The sequence below is a fragment of the Ctenopharyngodon idella genome, chromosome 21, assembly GCF_019924925.1.
Source record: "Ctenopharyngodon idella isolate HZGC_01 chromosome 21, HZGC01, whole genome shotgun sequence".
Classification (NCBI taxonomy): Eukaryota; Metazoa; Chordata; class Actinopteri; order Cypriniformes; family Xenocyprididae; genus Ctenopharyngodon; species Ctenopharyngodon idella.
In genome coordinates, this window is record NC_067240.1 from 6,302,064 (window position 1) to 6,324,607 (window position 22,544).

Sequence of the window (22,544 nt, forward strand, 5' to 3'; positions counted from 1 at the left end):
TACATAGGGGTCAAAAGATATTAATTTCAATTAAAAAAATATGGAATTTCTAAACCTGGAAATAAGTTTTTATGATTCTCAAAAATGAGCAAGAAAAAAAAAAAGACTGTAGATGATAAATTAATGAAGACTAAAAGAATAGACATATAAACAAATGAATGAATGAATAAATAAATAAATAGACAAGTAGATAAATTAATAAAGATAGAAAGATAAATAAATAAAAATATATTAGATAAATGAATGAATGAAGGAATGTAAATAAATAAACAAATACATACACAAATATTACCAAATACACAATTTATAGGCCTAAATAAAGCAGATCACAACTAGTTAAAAATAAAAGTCACACATTACACAGCAAAATCCCCAGAGTTAAATCAACTCTGCTCAGAGTACACTTGGTCCCTGTCTAAATAGTGTTAAAATAACACTGAAGCAGAGTTAAAGTTAATAAAATAATTAAGCTTTTATCTTCAGTTGATTTCAATTAAATGGTTTTGGCTGAAGTCAGTTGTAGTTCTTGCGTTTCTCTTTTCTTCAGTGATTCTGCTTGTTAACAGCAGGTGTTCATCATTAATGTTTAATCGTTACTTAATTAATAGCTTAATTATCTTATTAACTTTAACTCTGCTTCAGTGTTATTTTAACACTATTCAGAGAGGGACCAAATGTAGTATGAGTTTAGGTATTGAATAGGATTTAGGGATGTAGAATATGGTCATGCAGAATAAGGCATTAATATGTGCTTTATAAGTACTAATAAACAGCCAATATACTAGTAATATGCATGCTAATAAGAAACTAGTTAATAGTGAGAATTGGATCCTAAAGTGTTACCAAAATGAAGATACTCAAAATAAAAAAATAAACCTAAACTCAAAGCAGTCAGGTCTGAACAGTGTCATGGCACTTTAACAAACCATATCTGCAATGAAATAAAATCAAAAGAAAACAGTGCAGCCTGACAGCAGCTACTTCAACAGCATTCACTTTGCTTTGTAATACAGAGCACTGGACTTTATAAGCCACCTCTACTTCAACACAGCTGCTCTTAAATATTTACTAGATTGAGCTGATTTATATAAAAGAGAGGGTGTGTTTAATTGGGAAAATCATTGCATGTAAACTTACTATTTTCTTCTATAGTGCAAGATGATCTTTGGAACATGAAGAACATGATCATCATGATTTATTTGTGGAGTTCATGCAGTTCAAGAGCTGCTGCTGATAGCAATAGTGAGAAAGAAAATAATCAGATCTTCTGAAATTCGTGTTCATTTTTCTATCAACTTTTTTAATGAAAAAGAAGAACTAAATAAAATAAAGAATTTTTTCACTGGCTATGCTTATAATCCATTTCCATTTTATTTTCTTTTGTTCTCAAATAAATTGTGATAATGTACATTTCAGATTTATTTTTACATATGCAATAGAAAACACTAATTGTTGTTAATTGTGGTTAAATTTAAAACAATACAAAAATCCTCAATGTTTTATTTGTTGTGGAAAAAAAATATTTAAAATGGTGTATTTGCATGCTAAAAACAAATAGGCATGCACTACAATGATCTACAGCATGGTCACACCTGGCGTATAAACAAGAGAAACAGTGTCAGAGAAAAATTGAAAAACAAATGTCAGATAATACATAATCTAAAATGTCTATAATTAGTGTTTGAATTGCAAATAAAAATATGTATCAAGTAAAAAAGTGGACTAAGAACTTTTTACTCCATCTTTCTCAGAGTACACTCTTAGAAGAAAATAGAAACTTAAAAGGGTTCTGTAAGGTGCTTCAAATATAAAACAGGTTCCCATTTTAGTTGTAATTAATTAATTTTAATTAATTAAACAGCTCGTAAATGTACTTTATCAGTAGAAAATTCTCTTGAAAGTATTATGCAGTCATTTAAGACATCTCTCCTTTTCTTCCTCTTAGAACCTTTTTGGCATAAAGAGTTCTTTAAAATTGAGTCAAGAACGCTAGGGTCTGTATTAAACCCCACTGAACCCTTTTTTTAAGAGAGTAAGTGTATTATTGAAGGTAAATTACATATTTTACACACACATAGTTTAAAATCCTAGTCAATTTCCCACTCCAATTTCCAGAGCCCAGTCATTCATAAAACACATTCACTCTTCGTTAAAGCAGGATCTTCCTTTTTTGTCCAAGTAAAGTCTTATGATTTACACTTGTTAAGTATATGACTTTTTTTCTGAGCTAGAGTATTTTTCTAAAATAAAGCTTCAGCCTTTTACTGTTTACATATTTTTTTTTTTTTCCTTTACAAGTTTTGTTTTCTTAATCGGTGACGTGTTATGGAGGTTTGATGAAGGGCAGGTTTCCAGTTCGCCAAAGATAATGAAAAGCAGGTAAAAAACTACCCAGCACAAAACAATACGAACTAAACAAGATAAATAATGTAATATTTTGCTGTAACAGAATACAGAAGAATCCTGTGAAAATAAAAGGAACAAATATGATTAGCAAAGTCATGATTGATGTCAGAATGAGATAAAATGCTCTTCTCTTCATGTGGTTTTCCTCCTCTTTCTCTCTTCTTCTTTCTCCTGGTCCTGACTGCTTCAGAGCTCTGAGAACAGCCACAAGACAAAACAACTGGATGGAGAAGAAGAGGAGGAACTGCAGTAGTGAAAACCAAATAAAAATTAAATCGTTTGTCTCTACAATGAACATGCAGAACACACAGGATCCAAGACCTGTTATCCAGACAGCAGCGGAGCAGATCACTTTATATCTGAGAGGTTTGTACTTCAGAAAGGTTACAGGATGAACCACTGCCAGATAACGCTCAACACAGATCAGACACTGAAACAGAGGACGAACAGTGAAGATGTTTCCCATTAAAAACTTCACTAGAATCAAAGACACTGGTTCTTTGAGATTAGAAAATGTCCTCAGAAAAGAGATCAACGCGTACAGAGAGAAAATGATCCCACAAACAGAGAGATTGAGGTTGAAGAACTCTGATGCAACTCCACTTCCTGCTCCTGTAATGATGAGCCATATAACATAGGAGTGTGTAGGAACACCAAACAGAAGACTGAGGCTCAACAAACTAAGCCTGAGAGCTTTTATGGATGAGCTTTCATGTTCTGTGAGGTTAGTTGATTGGAACACCTCGCATGTGAGATTCTCAGAAGAGCAGTTCATCTCTGTACTTCTCAATTTAAATTAGTATCTGTGTGGAAAAGAAACATAAAGTTAGAATTATTTTAAATCTGGGCAAATAATGGAGTTCCACAGGGGTCAGTGTTGGGTCCACTTTTATTTACCATTTATATGCTACCTCTTGGTAATATTTTTTTGTACTTTTGGTATTAACTTCCTACACAGTTGTACAAATACAAAACCTAATATTTCCACTTTCTCAGCATAATACTGAAGTCCTTATTCCTGTTATGGTAACATCACAGATTGATTATTTAATTCTCTTTTATTTGGTGTTGCTGAAGAATTATTTCACAGTTTATTCAGAATTTAGCTGCAAGGATTGTTGCCCATACACATACTCCTGACCATATAACACCTATTCTTTTTCAACTACACTGGCTTCCTGTTCGTTATTGTATCCATTATAATAATATATTGTTCCCAGCTAAGTGGTAATGTTCTCAGAACTTTGGCTAACATTCTGGCAAGGTTCTCTCAAACGTTCTTCCAGTAACATCACTAGAATGCTCGTTCAATGTTATCTGATCTTTATTAATGCTCTCAAAACAATAGCACACAAAAAATATTTATACATATTTATATTTTTTGGTAACACTTTATTTTACAGTGCCGTAGTTACACATTACATGTACTTACTATAGTAATAACAGTAAATTATGCAAAATTACTAACCTAAAACCAAACCCTAACCTTAACTGTAACTCTATAGTAAGTACATGTAGTTAATTAATAGTACTCAGTACTTATTTCAGTAATTACAATGTAACTACGGCACTTTAAAATAAAGTGTAACCTACTTTTTTTAGATTGTTTGTCTAACATTTTTTACTACTTGTTTAGAATGCTTATAGTACATTCAGCATAGAAAGAAATGTTCCCATAATGTTTGCAAAATGATTATGCTTGAATACCTCATTTAATATAAACCTTTTCTTTTTTTTTTTTTACACGTTTATTGTCCAGTTGCTTAGTAAAGTAATAGCACACCTGCCCTCAACATGCCAAATGATTTACAGTTCATTCATATCTGCAGCACAAATGATAATTGACGCAGACCAAAGTTTAATATTAGTATAGGGGTCTGTTCAAAGTATTACAAGAGTGAATTTATTTATCTTTTTTAAATGAAAACTATGAACTCTGATATTAAAAAAACTTATTAAAACATGTTTCACTGCACATTTACTGTTTAAAAAAAATAATTTTCAATAAACCTTATAGAAAACAAAAAAGACCTAAATAAAAAACTAAATAAAAACAAAAGAAATTCAACTGAAAATGAATAAATAAATAAATAAATAAACATACAAATTTTATTTACATTTTAAAACAAAAGCTATGAAATATATTTTACATGGACAAGTCAAATTCCAGTAATTCTCAAGCAATCAGGTCATGGGAATAAAATGCATACTGTATTTTAAACACTTTTTAAACCAACTGCTACAGATATTTTACTGCGAAAACTCAGTTTCCCAAGGAGCAATTGTAAAATATCCCAAAAGCAAGCATAGTATTTACCAGTAAAGTACTAGCTCTGCTGTTGCATCTCTCATATGTATATATATACACACACTGAATATTGGCATGACATGCAAATCCTATCAAAAATGACCAAAAGACATATGATGCCATCTAAGAGCTGAAAGGATCACTAGTATGGAATAGGAGGGTGAGATTAAACCAACAGAGTCAAGAGAGCCAATCAGAGATTTTATTGGCATTTCAACCATTTACAGCTTGTACACAGTTAAACAAAATGATTCTCCAGAACCGGAGTGATGTATAAAAAACAACACAGGCCTACAAGACTGAGACTACATAGACTAAATTATAGTCAAATATGATGGATATGAGTCCAAAATGCAGAATAACAGTGTTGTTTTTTTGTTTTTTTATTAATTAACACTATTTAAATAAATAAATGTCATTGTTAAGGGAAAAAAATATTCATATGATTAACAACAAAAACAACAACAACAATAAAACTCATTATTATTATTCATATGGATAAATAATGATTTAATTTACATTTTATGAAGCTTCAGCTCTGACAAAGAAGGGCAGTTTTCCAGCCCGGTGGACATACAGAGCAGGCTGCACAAAACCAGCTACAATGAAACATAAATAGCTGAAGGATGTAAATATTGAAACATCTTGTGATGACAGAAGATAGAAAAATCCTGAGATAATAACAGGTGCAAACATTGTGACCAAGGTCACAGTAATTATTAGAATGAGATAAAACGCTCTTCTCTTCATTTGGTTTTTCTCCTTTCTCTCTTTCCCTGGTCCAGGTTTCTTCAGAGCCCAGAGAACAGTTAAACAGCTGAAGAGGTTTACGGAAAGAAAGAGTAAAAACTGCAGTAGTATACCACAGATATAAACCTGAACACGTTCGACTGCAGTAAACACACTAAACAAACAGGATCCGAGAACCGTAAACCACACAGCAGCAGAACAGAACAATTTATATCTGAGAGGTTTGAACTTCAGAAAGGTTACAGGATGAACCACTGCCAGGTAACGCTCAACACACAACAGACACTGAAACAGAGGACGACCGGTCATGTAAAATCCTGTTGTAAATGTTGAAAATGTATAAATCTCTAGAAATCTTACCACCAATAACCCAATAAAATAATTAACGCAAATAATTATCTCACAAACAGAAAGATTAAAGTTTAGAAACTCTGATGCAATTCCTCTTCCTGTCACAATAAGCCACAGGATGTAGGCGTATGTTGGAGGCCCAAACAAGACACTGAAGCAAATCACACAACTTCTGAAAATGTCCAACTGAAAGTTGACAAGTGAAGTAACATTGAGATGTGGATTTAGATCAGGGATGGAGACGTTCTCAAATCCAGCCATCTTCTCAATGTATCTCTATTCATTTCCAAAGAGAAACAGAAACAGGTCTAAGCTCTACATTACATTAATAAACCGACCAAAATAATGACTAGCCCAGGCTCACTGGAAATATGTGCTTCTACTGTACCTACAGTTTTGCAAAACTCAGAAAACGATACAATTCACTGGAGTTTCCAGTCGAAATGAACAGTAGTGGCAATAAAATGCCAACTTTTTGTTCCTTTCAACAAAAACTGACTACAAGGGCAATAAAAGAACAATGTCTAATAAAGACCTTGCACAATAGCCTACTTAAGACCTCAACATGATATGATTAAACTATTTTGACGTTCGCATTACACAACCAGCACCATATGGTTTTGCTAACGTAGTAAGTAGCTCGGTAGCTCACCTGGTTCAGCACTGCCCTAGAAGCGAGTCCCTTTGTCATTTCAGCAAATGATACACCATCTTCACGTTTGGTTTTGCGAACAGTAACAAATAGGTGTATATTTTCCAAACGTGACAGTTCATTAATCTTTACGCATTCCTTAACTGCTATATGTAGGGTACAAGTACAACCAGCGTAATAAATCAGTGAGATTTGTCAGATTCGCGTTAATCTGTTTTGGATTAAATCTGAACGTGTTTTTAGCGCCACTCAATGGACATTTCACTTTAAAAATATCGAAAAACGTGCAAGAAGAAACAAAATATCATTTTGCAGAAATGCCGCCACAGGGATGCATTTCCAATGAGCCTGTTTTTCAAAACAATAACAATCCAATAACCTTGTCATGTTACTTACTAGTTAGAGAAGACTGCAATGTGAAACGCTAAACAAAAGCAAGAACATACAATTCACCTGTGGAGTGAATTCCTAAACTATCCAGGTGAACACAAGTCTCTGCCGATGTTTTGTAGAATGACAGCACAGCTGTCACTAGGATATATGTGCTCAGCATGGCACTGGATAAGAGAGATGCAAATATGAGGGACCATATATCAAAGCTGGGACAAACCTAGTATATTCTTTTGAAATATCACTGGATAATTATTTTTTTTTTCCCCCATATACAGTGGTCACAAAAACTATTATGTGTGCAGTTTGTCCAGAGGCATATTGTAGGTCGAACACAAAAAGTAATGCAACAAATTTCAACTGTTTAAATGATTTATTAAAAGGCGACATGAAAATCCACAGTCAAGAAGTCTGTATATTGTCTTCCTGTACACATGAACGGTCCGTACAGATCATATCATGAAATGAACCATTCAGCTCTGGTCCGTTACAGGTGGGAATTACTTGCGTTTTCTCTTCTTTAAGAGTGCATCTCTAAGGGCCATCTGAGGGGAAAATGAGTGAGGAAGATCAATATCAACAGGAAACATTACAAACAAAATGCACAAACTGAACTTGAATGGTAAATAAAGTGTATGCAGGTTTATTGCATCTAAAGGTATTAAAGGCTCACCTGTTTCTCTCTGAAGGAGCGTTTGCCCTTGGTCCTCACGTTCTGACTGTGTTTCATCATTAGGAAGTTCTTGTTTCGTTTTTTCTCCTTGTTACTGGTGCTGGCGTACGGGTTTAGCTTACTTCTCTTTTTAACGAACTCCTTCCTATCAGTCCGCCCAGCCTGAGAGAGAAAAATGTCAAGAAAAATGTAACTTTTAACCTGGTTTCTTTGCTATGGGTAGATGACAAAATGTCAATGTGTTTTCTTTCCTTTAACATCAGGATATAATAGTCCATACTCACCATGGCTGTTGCAAGTCGTGTTTCTTTGTCAGATTTGGGTTTCTTATGAAGACGCTCAATGTCTCTCAAGCTAAGTAACTCTCCTCTGAAAAAAAAAAAATTGATTATTCTCAGTTTATATTTTAAGTTTCTAAAATCGTTTCAGTAAAGAAGATGTCCTACCTCTCCTCTTCCTCATCACTCTCTACGTTCTTCCTCTTCTGACCCTTTCCGGGAGCAGAGCTGACCTCTTTGGCCATCTGAGCGATGCGGATTTTTTTGAAGTCGTCCTGCGTGAGGAGACGACTCGTGCTGACCACGGCAGCTTTGGCTTTGCGCTCGTCCTCTGGGATACTCTGTAATTTCTCAGCCTGACATATACAGACACGACACGAGTTCAGATGCGTTATTTCCCATCGTTAGAATTAAATGTAGCATCAGTTAAGAAAGTGGTAAGATCCTCACCACTTCTGTCTGATCTTCATCAGAGGAGTGATGCACGTTCACCCACTCTCCATCTTCATCGTCCTCACTCATGCTGGCGCTCTCCCAGCCGTCTGTAAGGTAACGCATTATGATGGAATAAAATGTCACGCCACTTTTTACACACGTATTAATCAATAAAATAATAAGATAATGCTAATGCAGCTTTTCACATACCTTCGTCTTCCTCTTCATCTACTTTCTCCTCTACTTCCAGCACCTCAGCACCAGGGATGTAGTCTTTGGCCTCCAGTTCTCCATAGTTCTGGATTTTGGCCTCCTTAGAAGATTCTGTGGGCTTCCCCTGGTAACACAATAAATGCAAAAACATTAATGTACAATTAATGTACTGTAAATACAGTAAAAACAATAATATTGTGAAATATTATAATTTAAAATAACTTTTCTATATTAAAATGTAATTTATTCCTGTAAAGGCAAAGCTGAATTTTCAGCATCATTACTCCAGTCTTCAGTGTCACATGATCCTTCAGAAATCATTGTAATATGCTGATTTGCTGCTCAAGAAATATTTCTTATTATTATCAATGGAAAAAAAAGAAAAGAAAAAAAATTGCTGCTTAATATTTTCTGGAAACCATCATACTTTTTTTCCAGGATTCTTTGATTAATAGAAAGTTCAAAAGAACAGAATTTATTTTAAATGAAAATAATTTATACAGTCACTTTTTATTAATTTAATGCATCCTTGCTGAATAAAAGTAATTAATTTTTAAAATTTAAATGAATTTATTTTAAAATAAACAATCAAAATAAAACACGTAAAGAAAAAAAAAATAATTGGGGGGAATTTTTTTGGGAATACTTGATCTAGAATGTGCAATTCAGGGACTATTTAATCTCCTTTGCAGTTAATTTATTATTTTTGACATAATTTAATATTTTAAGCTTCTCACCCTGTCTTTTCTGTGTAGCATCTTTGGATTGAGATCTCTGAAGAGCTGGATAAGACCTCTGGCAGACATCACAACATCTGGAAGACAAACACAGACAATATTCAAAGAAAAGTCCAAGAGTCTATTCTCATATTTCATTCAAAGTAAATAGCATCCGATGAACAGACTAGGGGTGTAAATCGGACAGTTCGTCACGATTCGATACAATATCGATTCTCATAGCCAGCGATACGATATTTTCCGATACCTCAAAAAGTTCTGCGATAAGATTCGATTCAATTCAGGGGTATATCGATAAATATTACGATTTTATGATATTATGTGCCTATTTTACACTAACAGTTACATTTTTTTAAACTCACAACTGCAACCAAATTATATAACAAACAATTATTTCAAAATTTCTCGTCTTTCACAAGTTCTGAAAGGTAGTTTAAACGAGAATGCACGCGTTGGCGATAATGCATAGACTGACATTGTGTGAAAATGTGGAGAGTGCTAAAGCAAATGTGCTTCTATAAATAGCCCACAGGTATCGATTTTTTACGCGTTGCATCAATGCATCGTATCGTTAGACATTAGATCGATGTATCTATCTATATCGATGTATTGTTTGTTACACCCCTAGAAAAGACCATGATAAATAATGATAAACCACATACTTTTATCTTTGTGGGATTTGTACTGTGTGAGATCTTGAAGCAGGTCTTCTGACATCGAGAGAGGACAGCGGGCTACCACTTCTTTTATGGCGTTGATTCTGAGATAAGAGGATGAACAAGAGAGATATTCATGAGAAAACAAGGGATAAAATAACAGTGTTTTCACATTTCACCGTATTTGACTGAGATTTACACAACACCTACCCAACTGTCATGACCTCCCCTGAATTTCTGTCTGTAACAAAGTTATTGGCGATGGTCATGATGACTGGTTCAATGATCTGTGGATATAACAGTAATGATGAATTAGAACACGGCTGGTAAGATTTGTTCATGTTTTTGAGAGACGTCTCTTATGCTCACCAGGGCTGCATTTAATATTGTGAAATATTATTACAAGTGTTTTGTATTTTAATATATTTTAAATTTTTAATTTATTCCTGCGAGGACTTCAGAAATCATTCTATATGCTGATTTGCTGCTCAAGAAACATTTCGTATTATTATTAGTGTTGAAAACAGTTGTGCTGCTTCATATTTTTGTGAAAACTGCAGTATACAATTTTTTTTTTTAGGATAATGAAACAAAACTTCAAAAGGACAGCATTTGTTTGAAATAGAAATCTTTTGTAACATTATAAATATCTTTACTGCCACTTTTGATCAATTTAATGCATCCTTTCTAAATGAAATGATTAAAACTTTTCAAGGTCAAGCTTGTTTAATGATATATAATTATTATAGAAAGGTCTCATGATCAGTTCTTACCTCAGGAGGGACCAGCTGATGGGAGGCCTGGGCGGCACACAACAGAATTTTGGTCACCTCTGAAAGAAAACAACAAATTAACACGAGGAAACCATAAACATGGCCTCTGAAGATATGACATTAGACAAGAGACACTGAAGTGAATTACACATTATTTTTTTAAGTATTCTATATAGACAGCAGTGTTTACCTCTCTGGTGAGGCTGAAGGAACCGCTGGACAAATGGATAGAAATTAAAAAGGAAAAGCTGTAAAGATGGAAACAAAACAGGTTAGATAAAGTACCTAATGATAAAATAATGAACCAGAAATGTGAAAATGCTCACTTATACATTACCTCATGAATTCCCACAAGTCTAGAGATGAGCTCCATCATCATGATCTTCACCTCAAACCGCTCGTTTGAGCTCTCCAGCTGCTTCAGGAGCTTCTCTGCGAAATCTGAAGAGCACAGATAATAATTACTAATCTACATGCTTTTATAGAAAGAGATTCACAGTTCATGGAACAGTTCTTGTGGGTCTGAACCTGCAACCGTTTAGTTACCAGATTATTATCCACTACACTACATCACTACATGTATGTTGCATTATATACAGCGTGAAAGGATGATCTGACCTTGTGGATCGTGGATCAAGTGGATGGCGGAGAAATTAAAAACCTCTACTTTTTTCTTCTTTTTATGTTTCTGAGAAAACAAAATGAAAATGACAAACTTAGCAGTGAAATTAACTAAACAAAACATTGATTTGCTGATTATGAGACACTTTATTTAACCTTGAGGACTTTCATGGCTTTCTCCATTTTCCTCTTATTTTTGGACGTTTTCTTTCCAGTGGAATATCGGATCATTAGATCTCTGGCTGTTGGCGCATCATCCTGCAGAGGGAAAAAAAAAAAAATTATTATTTTTAATATTTAAAGTACACTACCATTCAAAAGTTTGGGGTCTGTAAGATGAAAGAAGTTTCTTATGTATACTCACCAAAACTGCAATTATTTGACCAAAAATACAGTAAAAACAGTAATATTGTGAAATATTATTACAAATTAAAATAACCGTTTTCTATTTGAATATAATTTAAAATGTAATTTATTTCTGTGATGCAACACTGAATTTTCAGTCTTCAGTGTCACATGATCCTCCAGAAATCATTCTGATATGCTAATTTGGTGGACAAGAAACATTTCTTACTAACATCAATGAATGTTAAAAACAATTCTATTCTTTGATGAATAGAGTTCAAAAGAACAGCATTTATTTGAAATAGAAATCTTTTGTAACATTATAAATGTCTTTATTTTAACATTATAAATGTCTTTATTTTTGCTAATTAATTAAAAAAATTATTGCCCCTAAACTTTTGCATGGTAGTGTACATAAAACAAGTAACATGAAGCAAAACCTGCACTTATTGTACCTCAGACTCTGAATCACTGTCTTTCTTTTCATCTTCATCTTTTCCCAGGAAGAACTTCAATCCAGCTACAAGGATCTGAGAGAAGACCAAATTTGTTAAAACATGTTAGAAGAGGTCTTGAAGTTATAGTATATAATAAGTAGGTAAACTGTCCTTAATACTGAAGATTCATACATATTTCATTAGAGAGAAAAAAAAAAATATTCCAACCTTTGTGACTTTGGAGAAACACGCTGTGGTGATGACGTTCACGGTTTTAGAGTCATTCCTGATTGATTGAGGTAGGAATAGAAAACAGTGATGACTGTAGATCATACTAAATGCATCCTATAATATTACAAAGATGTTTCTGTTCAAGGACTCACCAGATGTCTCTTTTGTAAAGTTCAACCATAACATCTAAAGAGATCTTGGCAGCAATAGGGTTTGAATCCCTCAGCATGGTGTACATGAAGTTCTGTAAGGTCTGAGCGCAGAAGTAAACACAAAAGTGCTGAGTATTTATTTCAAAACGAAAGGAGGGAATCTCATGCAACCTCATATTTCAGCACAAAATCAAAATAAGAAATCTTGAAATAGGTAAAGAAATAAGTATAAGACAAACAATTTAGAGAGTAACTTAAGGGAAAAAAAAAAACGTCACCATGAAATCAAAATTGACAATCCTTTTTTTTAATGGAATAATACAATAATTGTTTATCTTTTTTTTTTTTTTTTTTTAAATTCACGTGCCCTCGTAATCTTTAATCAAAATAATTTTCCCTCCCTTTCACAGCGACATCTCTTCTCTTCTCTGATGATATGTTTACTGACATGAGGGCGGGACAACCTGTCACTCACATGAGATCCACCAATAGCAAACCACAACCATCAAATCAATTCCCAAAGGAGAGAAACAAAGTCCCACCCTACTTTTTTTTTTTTTTGTTTGAGAAGCCATTTCACTGAGATATATGGATACATCCCACAATATGGAAGAAAAGACTATCACAACTTTTCTATCAAGCCGACTTCTTTAATACCGAATATAATTTCTTTTTTTTTTTTTACCCAAATGAAGTTAAGTTTTGCATATTCTGCTGCAGTCTTTCAATTGTCACTTGATGGAAAATGAATATGACTCCCAAATACAAGCGACTTACCGTGTTCAGTTTGTTGTTTTTGTGCTTGGCATTGATATTTTTGATATCGGTCACAATATGGGTGTATAAAGTCTGAGGAGACAAAGGACGATTTTTAATCAGCAAGCTTCGCAACAATTCAATGTAATATTCAAGCAATAATACTTAAAACAGAATTGCACTGCAAAATTCACAGACCTTTCGCAAAAGTTTGTCATGACAGCGCAGCAGCTCAAAGAACAGCCCCAGAAGACTGGTGGGACTGACCAGATCTTTGTTCCTCAAGAGGATGAGGGCTTTGCAAAACGTCTGAAAGAAATTGCAAAAAGTTATTTAATTAGAAAAAGTTAAAGGTACACCATATAGCTTTTTTGTTCTGTTTATTTTTACATTACATATGTTACTTGCCAGTGCATGTCTCGTCATATCCATAAATAGAGTAAAGTTTCTTCGGCTACTTTGACGCGTGTATGGTGTGGTATAGATTAGTTGTCAAAACGAGCGAGAAATGTTGACATGGAGCAGCTAAAACTAGAAGAAGTAAAAGTGACCCGCAGATGGCGTTTTTATTACTCAACAAGCGAGCAAGATATTTTATTGAACAGATAAATTGTCATATGTAGCTCTCTAACAGAGTTCATTGCAAAGCATTATCTATTGTGAAGGGTCATTTTCATCCGTTTAGCCACGCAGAGCCGAAGCACAACCAAAACAATTTTCTTCCGCAAAATGCATGAAGTTTTGTTTAATTGCTAGAGGGCCAAAAGTTAAATAGTGTACCTTTAAAAACAGCTCCTTCTCTGCAAGACTGCAAAACTATCTTGATCAAATTGTAAACTACAATACTAGCTGTACTGTAAAAAAAAATTCATATGAACAACAAATGTCATTCGTACGTACCATTCTGAGATCTGACTCCAGCACAGTATGATGGTTTAAGAGAAGATCAGTCAGCTGCTGTGGGAAGTCTGATAGCTCCTCTAAATAACAGTGTCCAACCTCGAGACATAAATCACGATCAGTCAATAACAGTGTAATCAATAAAAGGTCTTATACAGTAAAAAATAGAGAGCACCTCCATACCTGAGCCAGGAACATGACCAACTCGGCCAGGTCTTTGTTAGATTTGTCAGGTTGATGTTTAAAGATCTCCACATTTGACTGATAATGACGATACTGTTGCAAAAACTGGAATGACAACAAATTAAGCTAATTTAGAATACTATAAACTATGGATAAAACAAAATTTGAACATTTTTTTTCCGTAGAACTAACAAGTATCTATTTTAGTAACTAGTAATACCGGCGGAAATCAATAGCTGCTATCTGAACTACAGATCCCCATAGCAATTTGCTACCAATAATAATAATAATAATAGAATAGTTGCTTGTTACTATTTGAATAGTGACTAGCATCTAAATACATAAGAAATTGAAAGATATACGTTCCTATTGGATTACTTACTACTTATAAACACATAAGTAGTAGTTACATATAAATAGATCCTAGTTAGGTTTAATAAATACATGAACAGCTTGCCATAGTGCAATGTCATGTCATTCTTTTTATTTACTTTGGATCAGGCCAGTTGACAAATCCAATAGCAAGTGTCTTACCTCCTCCGTATAGGATTTGGGATCCCTCTTGATCAGATTTTGCAACTGTGGGAGGTTCGTCGGTAATTTGTTATTGTGACGGCCCGACATTTTTTATTATTATCTTATGCTAAGCGTCAGAACAGAACGTTTATTTTGACTGATTCGATTATTTCATCAACAGCGTGGCTCATAGGGAGGTCGCCATGTTGCCAGCGAGCTACGGAAAGCCTGAAAGGACAGTCGGATTCTCAAAAGCGTCACTACAGGGTATTTAGATCAGCAAGTCATCATTTTGTAGGCTGCAGCCCCTAGTGGACATTTGAGGTACTGCAGGAGACTTATTTTATTAGTAGGCGTATTTTTCCAGTAAAAGTCCTGAAAAAAAAAAATTTTTTAGCCTATTTAACATTTCCAATAAAAGTAGATTTTAAAATTTCATTTTGTATTTCACTAATACCACTGATCAATCAACTCAATTAAATACCAGATATCCAAATTTTATGTTTTCAATTGATTCTTCATCCATTCATTATCACTGAACATTATGTTTACATAAAGAAATATGCAACTTGACGTTTTGCTATTGGCCAGTGAAGTTTTGAGTGCTTGTGTGAGTTCAGTTTCTACAGCCTCTGTTTTAGATCATTAGCATTTTGTCCATATAAGAGATGAGGAAAACATCAATGGAACGGGAAAATAGTCAAATCTATTTTTAGTGACACATACATGATTATATACTATACCTGTTCAACAGGCAAATGTGTATTATATATATATATATATATATATATATATATAAAATACACTTTTTTTTTTGCAATTGGGAGAACTGAATTTCAAGACAATGTTTATCTCAAGCCCAGTAAAACCTGAACATGAAAGAAAAATCATAACTAAGACCTGAAAGACTTAAAAAAATAAATAAATAAATAAATAAATAAAAAACAGTAGCAGAAATGATAAAAATACATTGATTAAAGGAAATCTTAAAGGCATGATATTCTTTTATTTACAAATTGCAAATTGTCCAGTATGTAACAGCTTTAAAACATATCAACAGATTTCATATGATAAATATCACACTAAATATAACACTTTTAATTTCTTCGATTACCACTGGCACTCAGTGATTTCTAAAAGATTTACAAAGCAAATACTGTCTTGTATTCTGTCAAGGCAACATTTCCAGCATCATTTCGTTTTAAAATACACAAGAATCATTTTGTACCACAAAAAAATATGAATTCATTTCTTTTTTATTTGATCCATAATCTTTAAGGAATCTATAAAAACGATAAGTTACAAAATAAATGCTTTCAAAGAAGTAGCAGCCAATGGTCAAGAATGTAAGCGATAAGAATACACAAAATTCTGCAAGAATTGTATGCGTCACTGACGTCCAAAACATCGTAAAAACATAATTTGTTCTGACAAGGTCGAAGCCCCTGATCGGAAAACAATGAAGCAGTTTCTAAACATCTTGATGACTGAAGCCCGCTGGTATTTTCAGTTGATGAGGAGAGAAGAAAGGCAGTGCTGGTCCATGGTTTTATCCTGAGAGTTTCTCTTCTGCCTGGAGACATCTGAGCACATACAAGATGACCTGGTAGCAGAAAATGTATTGTTCCTGGAGGGGAAAACAGGAAATGTTACATGCAGAAGTAAACTTTAATTCAATTAAATTAATTAATTAATTAATGAGTTCATTATGAAATTCTTACCTCTGTTTGCACCATGCCTTGCCTCTGTAGTCTCATGGTACGTACGACATCTGATATGTCAAACTAAAGAGAGGAAAAGTAGAGAGCATACAATTACTACATGAAACTTAATATACCTTTCATTAATCACAAAGCTAATGATGTAAAGTGTTACCAGTAACATAAATACATACTTAAAAAAATTCAGCCAGCAAAATTGTGAAATAAATCCAAATAAAAATCCATTTCTTATAAATTCAAGTCAATTGCTCAAATAATAATGACAGACTTCTATATTTTAATGGTGACACTTACATCTGCATCTTTGCTGATGAGGCCAAGAACCACGTCGATGCAAATGAGCGTTCCTGATCGGCCAATCCCTGCACTGCAGTGAGTGATGATGGGGCCTGATCGGTGGATGTGTCTCATGTAGGAAATGAATGTCAGGAGCTGTTCTGGTTGAGTCGGGGTTCCATGATCAGGCCAGCCTGTGTAGTTCAGGTGAGTGACTCTCTGGATCTCATCAGTCTAAAAGAGAAAGATACACATATGCAGATTTATGCATTTAGATATCTATTCTATAAGTGTATTTATAAAGATATTAGAGCTGCATGATTTGGGGAAAAAGTCTAATCATTTTTTGCTGTGCTTGTTCATAGGGGTGCACAATTTGCCAGAAATTTTGTGATTATATGTGATCAATATTGCTAGAAAAAAGATTATTATTATTATTATTATTATTATTATTATTAGTAGTAGTAGTAGTAGTAAAGGTGCAATATGTAAGATATATGCAGTAAAATATCCAAAAACCACTAGGCCAGTGTTATATATTTTGTTCACCTGAGTACTTACAATATCCCAAATGTTTCCAACTATTTATAAATCATGAGAAAATTGAAATATTAACCAAGGCTCCGGGACGTGTGAGGAGTCGCCTGTCAATTGCATCATACCCGCGTTACCCTCGGTTTCCGGTTTTATTTTGTAGAAACCATGGAAACACCAAAGACGCTTTAATATATTACACATTTTAATAGACAAGGGAACAACTGTTTTGATGTATTTACAGACAGAAAACTAATTGTTGTTATATAGCTCAACACGTTTAGTCTTATTGTTTAAATCTAATTTTCTTGATTTTTTGCGAGTACCATGCTTTACCATGCCTTTTGTCAAGTAGCTAACATAGCATAATCAGATGCAGCTTTATTTTTAGTAACAGTAATACAGAATTTTCTCCATCATACAATACGTTTTAAAATTAATTGCATGCCATTTATCAACACAGGCCATCCAGTATTTAATATGTTATTCTAAAATCGATCTATCTTAATTCAGCGTGTAACAGTGTCTCACAGCAGCCACCAAGCGAACACACAGAGTAATGTTATAACATCATTTTCAACACTCTCAAATGTATCTAATATGATAAACAGAGCTGCGTTACCTCATACTCATGACCGGAAAAGCGGAAGTGGCGCCGGCGACATAATAAAAGTTTCGCTGTTCATGAGGCGTGTTGCGCAATCGCTCCAGCGGCCTCGTTCAGCTCCCACAACACTCAGTCCTGCTCTGCTTCATACTACAGTAACGTTAATAATCGCATCCATGAACATGATTTCTTCCCGAGTCCTATCCCTATTCTTTTGCACCATCCGTTGAGGTGAAGACCACATGTCCCAAGATTCCGCGCTCAAACTTGGCGTCATCAATGTTTTGAATAGGCCTCTAGCGACCTCTAGCGAACAGAAATCCTACATACTGCACCTTTACATAAAATGATAAAAATAACTAAAAAATAAAATTTATATTACTAAATATATTACTATTTTAATGTCACTGTAAAATAAAAAAATGAGTATTTAAGAAAAAAAATCGATTTGCTGTCAAATCGATTAATCGCATCTAACATAAAAGTTTGTGTGTATATATATATATATATATATATATATATATATATATATATATATATATATATATATATATATATGTATGTATCTATCTATCAGTGGCGTGCGGTCCAAATAAGCTGCGAATGCTCTGCATACCCAAGCTATTCGTGGACTCGGCAATTAATATTAACACTACAAATTATATTAAATCCCTTGTTTGAGGTGTACCATAAAGCCTACATGATAAAATGTTAGTAATGCGTATGTAAATGTCTGTAATTTATTTATTTGTCAAACGACTGTAATTTTCTTTAAATCTGCCAGTTACGGAGACCTCCAGGTAAGCTGATCTACAGCAGCTCTCTTTTGTTATGGAACGTCATCATTGTCCCGCGTTCTCATTGGTTTGCTGGCCTATGGGGGATTTCATGTGCAGGATAAGCTGTGAACGGATCGCTTGCCTAAGAGGAAAAATGAGCAGCTGCCAGATCTCGATCACCGAAAATCACATTGTATTTGATACAAAACTAACTAGACTTAACCAAATGTGGGAAAAATCATGACTAAAACTATTTTCATTGTATTTCATTTTCTCCATAGGGAAATTTATTTTCTACAAAAACTTATAAATTAAGACAGTCCTACTGTAACTATCAGAGGATGTTAATCGATAGTCTGTGTGTTTGTTAAAGTCATCAGTTTGCATAATTTCAACTTATTTTTTTAAGAATACTAATATTTTTATTTATTATAGCCTACTTAAATTTATTATAATTACATTTTACTTTTTATTTATAATAGGCTGCTAATAGGCTACTAAATATATATTATACTTATTTTTAATTATTAATTTAAAAAGTACTTCTGGCATACATACATGGCATACATACATACATATAAATTGACGCCATGGTGTTTCTTATTTGTCGTGTCTGATTTAGATCTGTGTCCTAAACTGATACGTTTAAAGCGGACTTACAAAAAAACAGCATATTTTGCAAACGCACCTTTGCAAAGTATGCTGTAAACATGACTCAAAGATGACAAAAGCTCTTACAGTTGCTTGTGAAGGCACATGTATTTATGTATTTTTACATGTTTGTATACACGCATGTATACATGATACATATTTGATGAATCATATAGCCCTAATATATACAGGATATATATAAACTGTCTTTTACCTGGATGTCTTTGACCTCTATGAGCCGGATGACAAAGTTGTCCAGGTGCTGATCTTTGACCAGTGTGATCTGCAGTCGGTCGTCCACCATCTCAGGTGAGCGGGGCGTGTCGGGCCAGTACCTCTGACATTTCACTTTCCCTCCTTCCACTTCTTGTGTCATCATGGCGATCACGTTGGACTTCTGCTCCCAAACCATCTGCCAGAAGTCCCCGAGTGTGGTGGGTAGCGGACCCTGGCACGCGATGTACATGAAGTTCTCGTCTTTTACAGGCATCTTGATGAAGTTAGCATTTATGTAGCCACCATCCTTTCCCAACATGACCCTGGTTGTGTCAACTGAATCATGACAGAGAGCAAGAGATAATTAATACTCAAAATAAGTTCAGAGAAACATGCTGAAACATTGTTAATACATCAGTGTTTCTCCTAACTCACATGGAACGATGTTCTTGTAACGGTTTTTCTTCTTGTTCTCTTTGGTCTGGCCAATCAGACATTCATCCAAGGGGCGCAAATTCTGCAGGTTCTTTGAAAGAAAACAATATGCACACAAAAATGTATTTTTTATTGCCATATTAGTATCAAAGGCTATATTCATGCAAAAAAAAAAAAAAAATACACTGCCGTTTGAAAGTTTGGGGTCAGTAAGATTTTTTAATGTTTTTGAAATAAGTCTCTTCTGCTCACCAAGACTGCCTTTATCTGATCAAAAATACAGTAAAAACAGTAATATTGTGAAATATTATTTCAATTAAAAATAACTTTTCTGTTTGTATATATTTTAAATGTATATCATTCCTGTGATGGTATAAAAAAAAAAAAAAAAGGTAACTGCATCAATCTGACTTTTTTCCTTGGAATTGCAGGTTTATATCTCACGATTCTGACTTTATAACATGCAATTGCGAGTTATAAAGTCAGAATTGTGAGATATAAACTCGCAATTCTGAGAAAAAAACGTCAGTCTTTTTTCCCCTTTACAATTGGACATTATAACACGCAATTACGAGTTTATATCTCACAATTCTGACTTTATATCATGCAACTGTGACTTTATAACTCAGAATTGTGAGATAAGTCACAATTACCTTTTTATTAATTTTTTTCATGGCGGAAACAAGCTATTTAAGTATATAGTACAGTGAAATATTTCTGTACCTCAAACTCTTGCAGAGGAACTTTCTGTTCCAGCAGGCCTCTCATCATACGGACTATAGTGTTGAGGTTGTTAGATGTGTAATGACCGTCAGGAACCACTTTAACCAGCGGCAGAGACGTCAGCTCATCCTCAGTAACAATGGGTCCATCTGAGAAAGAGAGAAAATAACATGCATTACAGTTACAATGAGACAAACTGATTGCATGAACAATAAGAAAATGACTCATTTCCCTGTGAGAAACAGTGGTCTGACCTTCAGTAAATTTAGAGTTGATGTTCTCTATTGGCAGCTCATCACTCCCCCATGTGATCTCATCTTCATCCAGCTGGCCTGACAATGACTGCAGAGCACTAAGATTCGATCATAATAACAAACATATTAGATTTAACTCTTTCTGAATTTAGGAGGATATGGCTGTTAGTTTCATTCTTGATATTCCTGTAGCTCAAACAGAAAAATAGTAGTTCAATATTGTATGTTGCTTAATAAACGCTTATATTTCAGAAAATCATGCTGATAAATAGGTTTCCACTGCATTTTCACCATATTTTCTGAGTTTAAAATGCAAGCTGATACAAAAACACCCACTGCAGATGTGAAATTAGTGATAGAGTCCTATGAAAGTTGTAAAATTGTTTTCCTCTTCCTCACCTGTCATTCAGTGGGGCATCAACATTTTCTTCCTTCCACTCAGCCTTCCGAGATGTCTGAAGACAGAAGAACAGGGAACAGGACATCTATTTATCTAAACTACATGATGTTCCAAATCAATACAATTGCATCAAAGTCCATTGTTATTAGATCAGATCTTATGAACTATGTTTGACTGCTGTAAAATGGCAGATATTCCAAGTTTAATTACAGATGGCCGTACCTCTGGGGAGTCTTCAGGCAGAGACGAGCCGTCACAGTCTGTGTCCTCTGATAGGTCACCACTTCTTTCTGTTCCCTTACCTTTCTCTGGAGAGCCTGTGTCATAGTCTAGAACACACACACACACACACATTTAGATAATGTAAATAAGGGGTAAATTGAAGGGCTCTTAATATCTGCAGGTGAAATTCAGATAAGCCATCTGCCAGAATGATGTCTCAAGAAGTGGGGTTATTTAAAACGAAAACCATAAAAAGTTAAAAAATAACATTAAATTAAATTAAATTATATATATATATATATATATATATATATATATATATATATATATATATATAAACTACTTGCCAAAGCAATATTACGTTTTCATTTACTTTAACCTGATGTACTAAAATAATTAAAACTAAAATATACATTAATAAAAACTATATAAACATTAAAAAACCTAATAAAAACATACAAACAAAATTAGTAAAACTTATTTTTATTGCTAAAATTAAAATGGAAAATATACAAAAACAATATTTTAATTTTACATATTGTATTATATTAATGTTATTATATTTTATTAATCTTTAATAATAAATATTAGATATATAATAAACAATATTACAATTAAAACAATGTTTTAAATATGCTATTAATATTTCATACAATTTAAACTAATTCAAAATATAAATAAAAAACAAAAATAGCATTTTATATCAATACTCAATGCTAAAATAACACTGGTCATGTGATCTTTATTGTACCTATGGGAGGGAGGGGAGGTGGATTGCTGCTCTTGCTTTGCTCTGATGGCGTCTGGAGTTTTGTCTTCACGCCGCTGTCCTCACTCACATCTGAAACATCACAAAAACAGATTTTTCTTAGCCCTTTTTGTGAGACTAAATTGTTACTCTTAATAAAAAATAATATTTCATTAAAATAAACATTAAAAAACTATGTATTAATTCATTATTTA

General features: G+C 33.7%; 2 protein-coding genes across 7 annotated transcripts in view; both read right to left on the bottom strand.

Annotated features, from left to right (window-relative positions):
* Positions 1–7,211: 7,211 nt before the first annotated feature.
* Positions 7,212–15,001, bottom strand: LOC127504142 (protein SDA1 homolog). The gene is made up of 22 exons (XM_051878585.1): positions 14,782–15,001; positions 14,248–14,352; positions 14,065–14,163; positions 13,363–13,473; positions 13,186–13,257; positions 12,409–12,509; positions 12,254–12,311; positions 12,044–12,118; positions 11,400–11,501; positions 11,241–11,310; positions 10,960–11,063; positions 10,813–10,870; positions 10,623–10,681; positions 10,060–10,136; positions 9,856–9,953; positions 9,194–9,270; positions 8,454–8,580; positions 8,259–8,350; positions 7,977–8,164; positions 7,815–7,899; positions 7,531–7,692; positions 7,212–7,402 (listed from the first exon to the last, which is right to left on the bottom strand). The coding sequence occupies exons 1-22, from the start codon at positions 14,869–14,871 to the stop codon at positions 7,358–7,360; spliced, it is 2,055 nt and encodes a 684-aa protein (XP_051734545.1). The 5' UTR covers positions 14,872–15,001; the 3' UTR covers positions 7,212–7,357.
* Positions 15,002–15,749: 748 nt separating this feature from the next.
* The window catches only part of LOC127503533 (tyrosine-protein phosphatase non-receptor type 13-like), an 83,541-nt gene continuing 76,746 nt past the window's right edge, over positions 15,750–22,544 (bottom strand). For all 6 annotated transcript variants that reach the window (XM_051877476.1, XM_051877477.1, XM_051877474.1 and 3 more), the window contains 10 exons: positions 22,333–22,422; positions 21,582–21,688; positions 21,359–21,414; positions 20,960–21,057; positions 20,706–20,854; positions 19,983–20,073; positions 19,546–19,883; positions 16,779–16,994; positions 16,485–16,547; positions 15,750–16,390 (listed from right to left, as the gene is read on the bottom strand). In XM_051877476.1, coding sequence (XP_051733436.1) covers positions 16,313–16,390; positions 16,485–16,547; positions 16,779–16,994; positions 19,546–19,883; positions 19,983–20,073; positions 20,706–20,854; positions 20,960–21,057; positions 21,359–21,414; positions 21,582–21,688; positions 22,333–22,422 — 1,286 coding nt within the window. In that variant the 3' untranslated portion in view covers positions 15,750–16,312. The remainder of the gene's footprint in view (positions 16,391–16,484; positions 16,548–16,778; positions 16,995–19,545; positions 19,884–19,982; positions 20,074–20,705; positions 20,855–20,959; positions 21,058–21,358; positions 21,415–21,581; positions 21,689–22,332; positions 22,423–22,544) is intronic.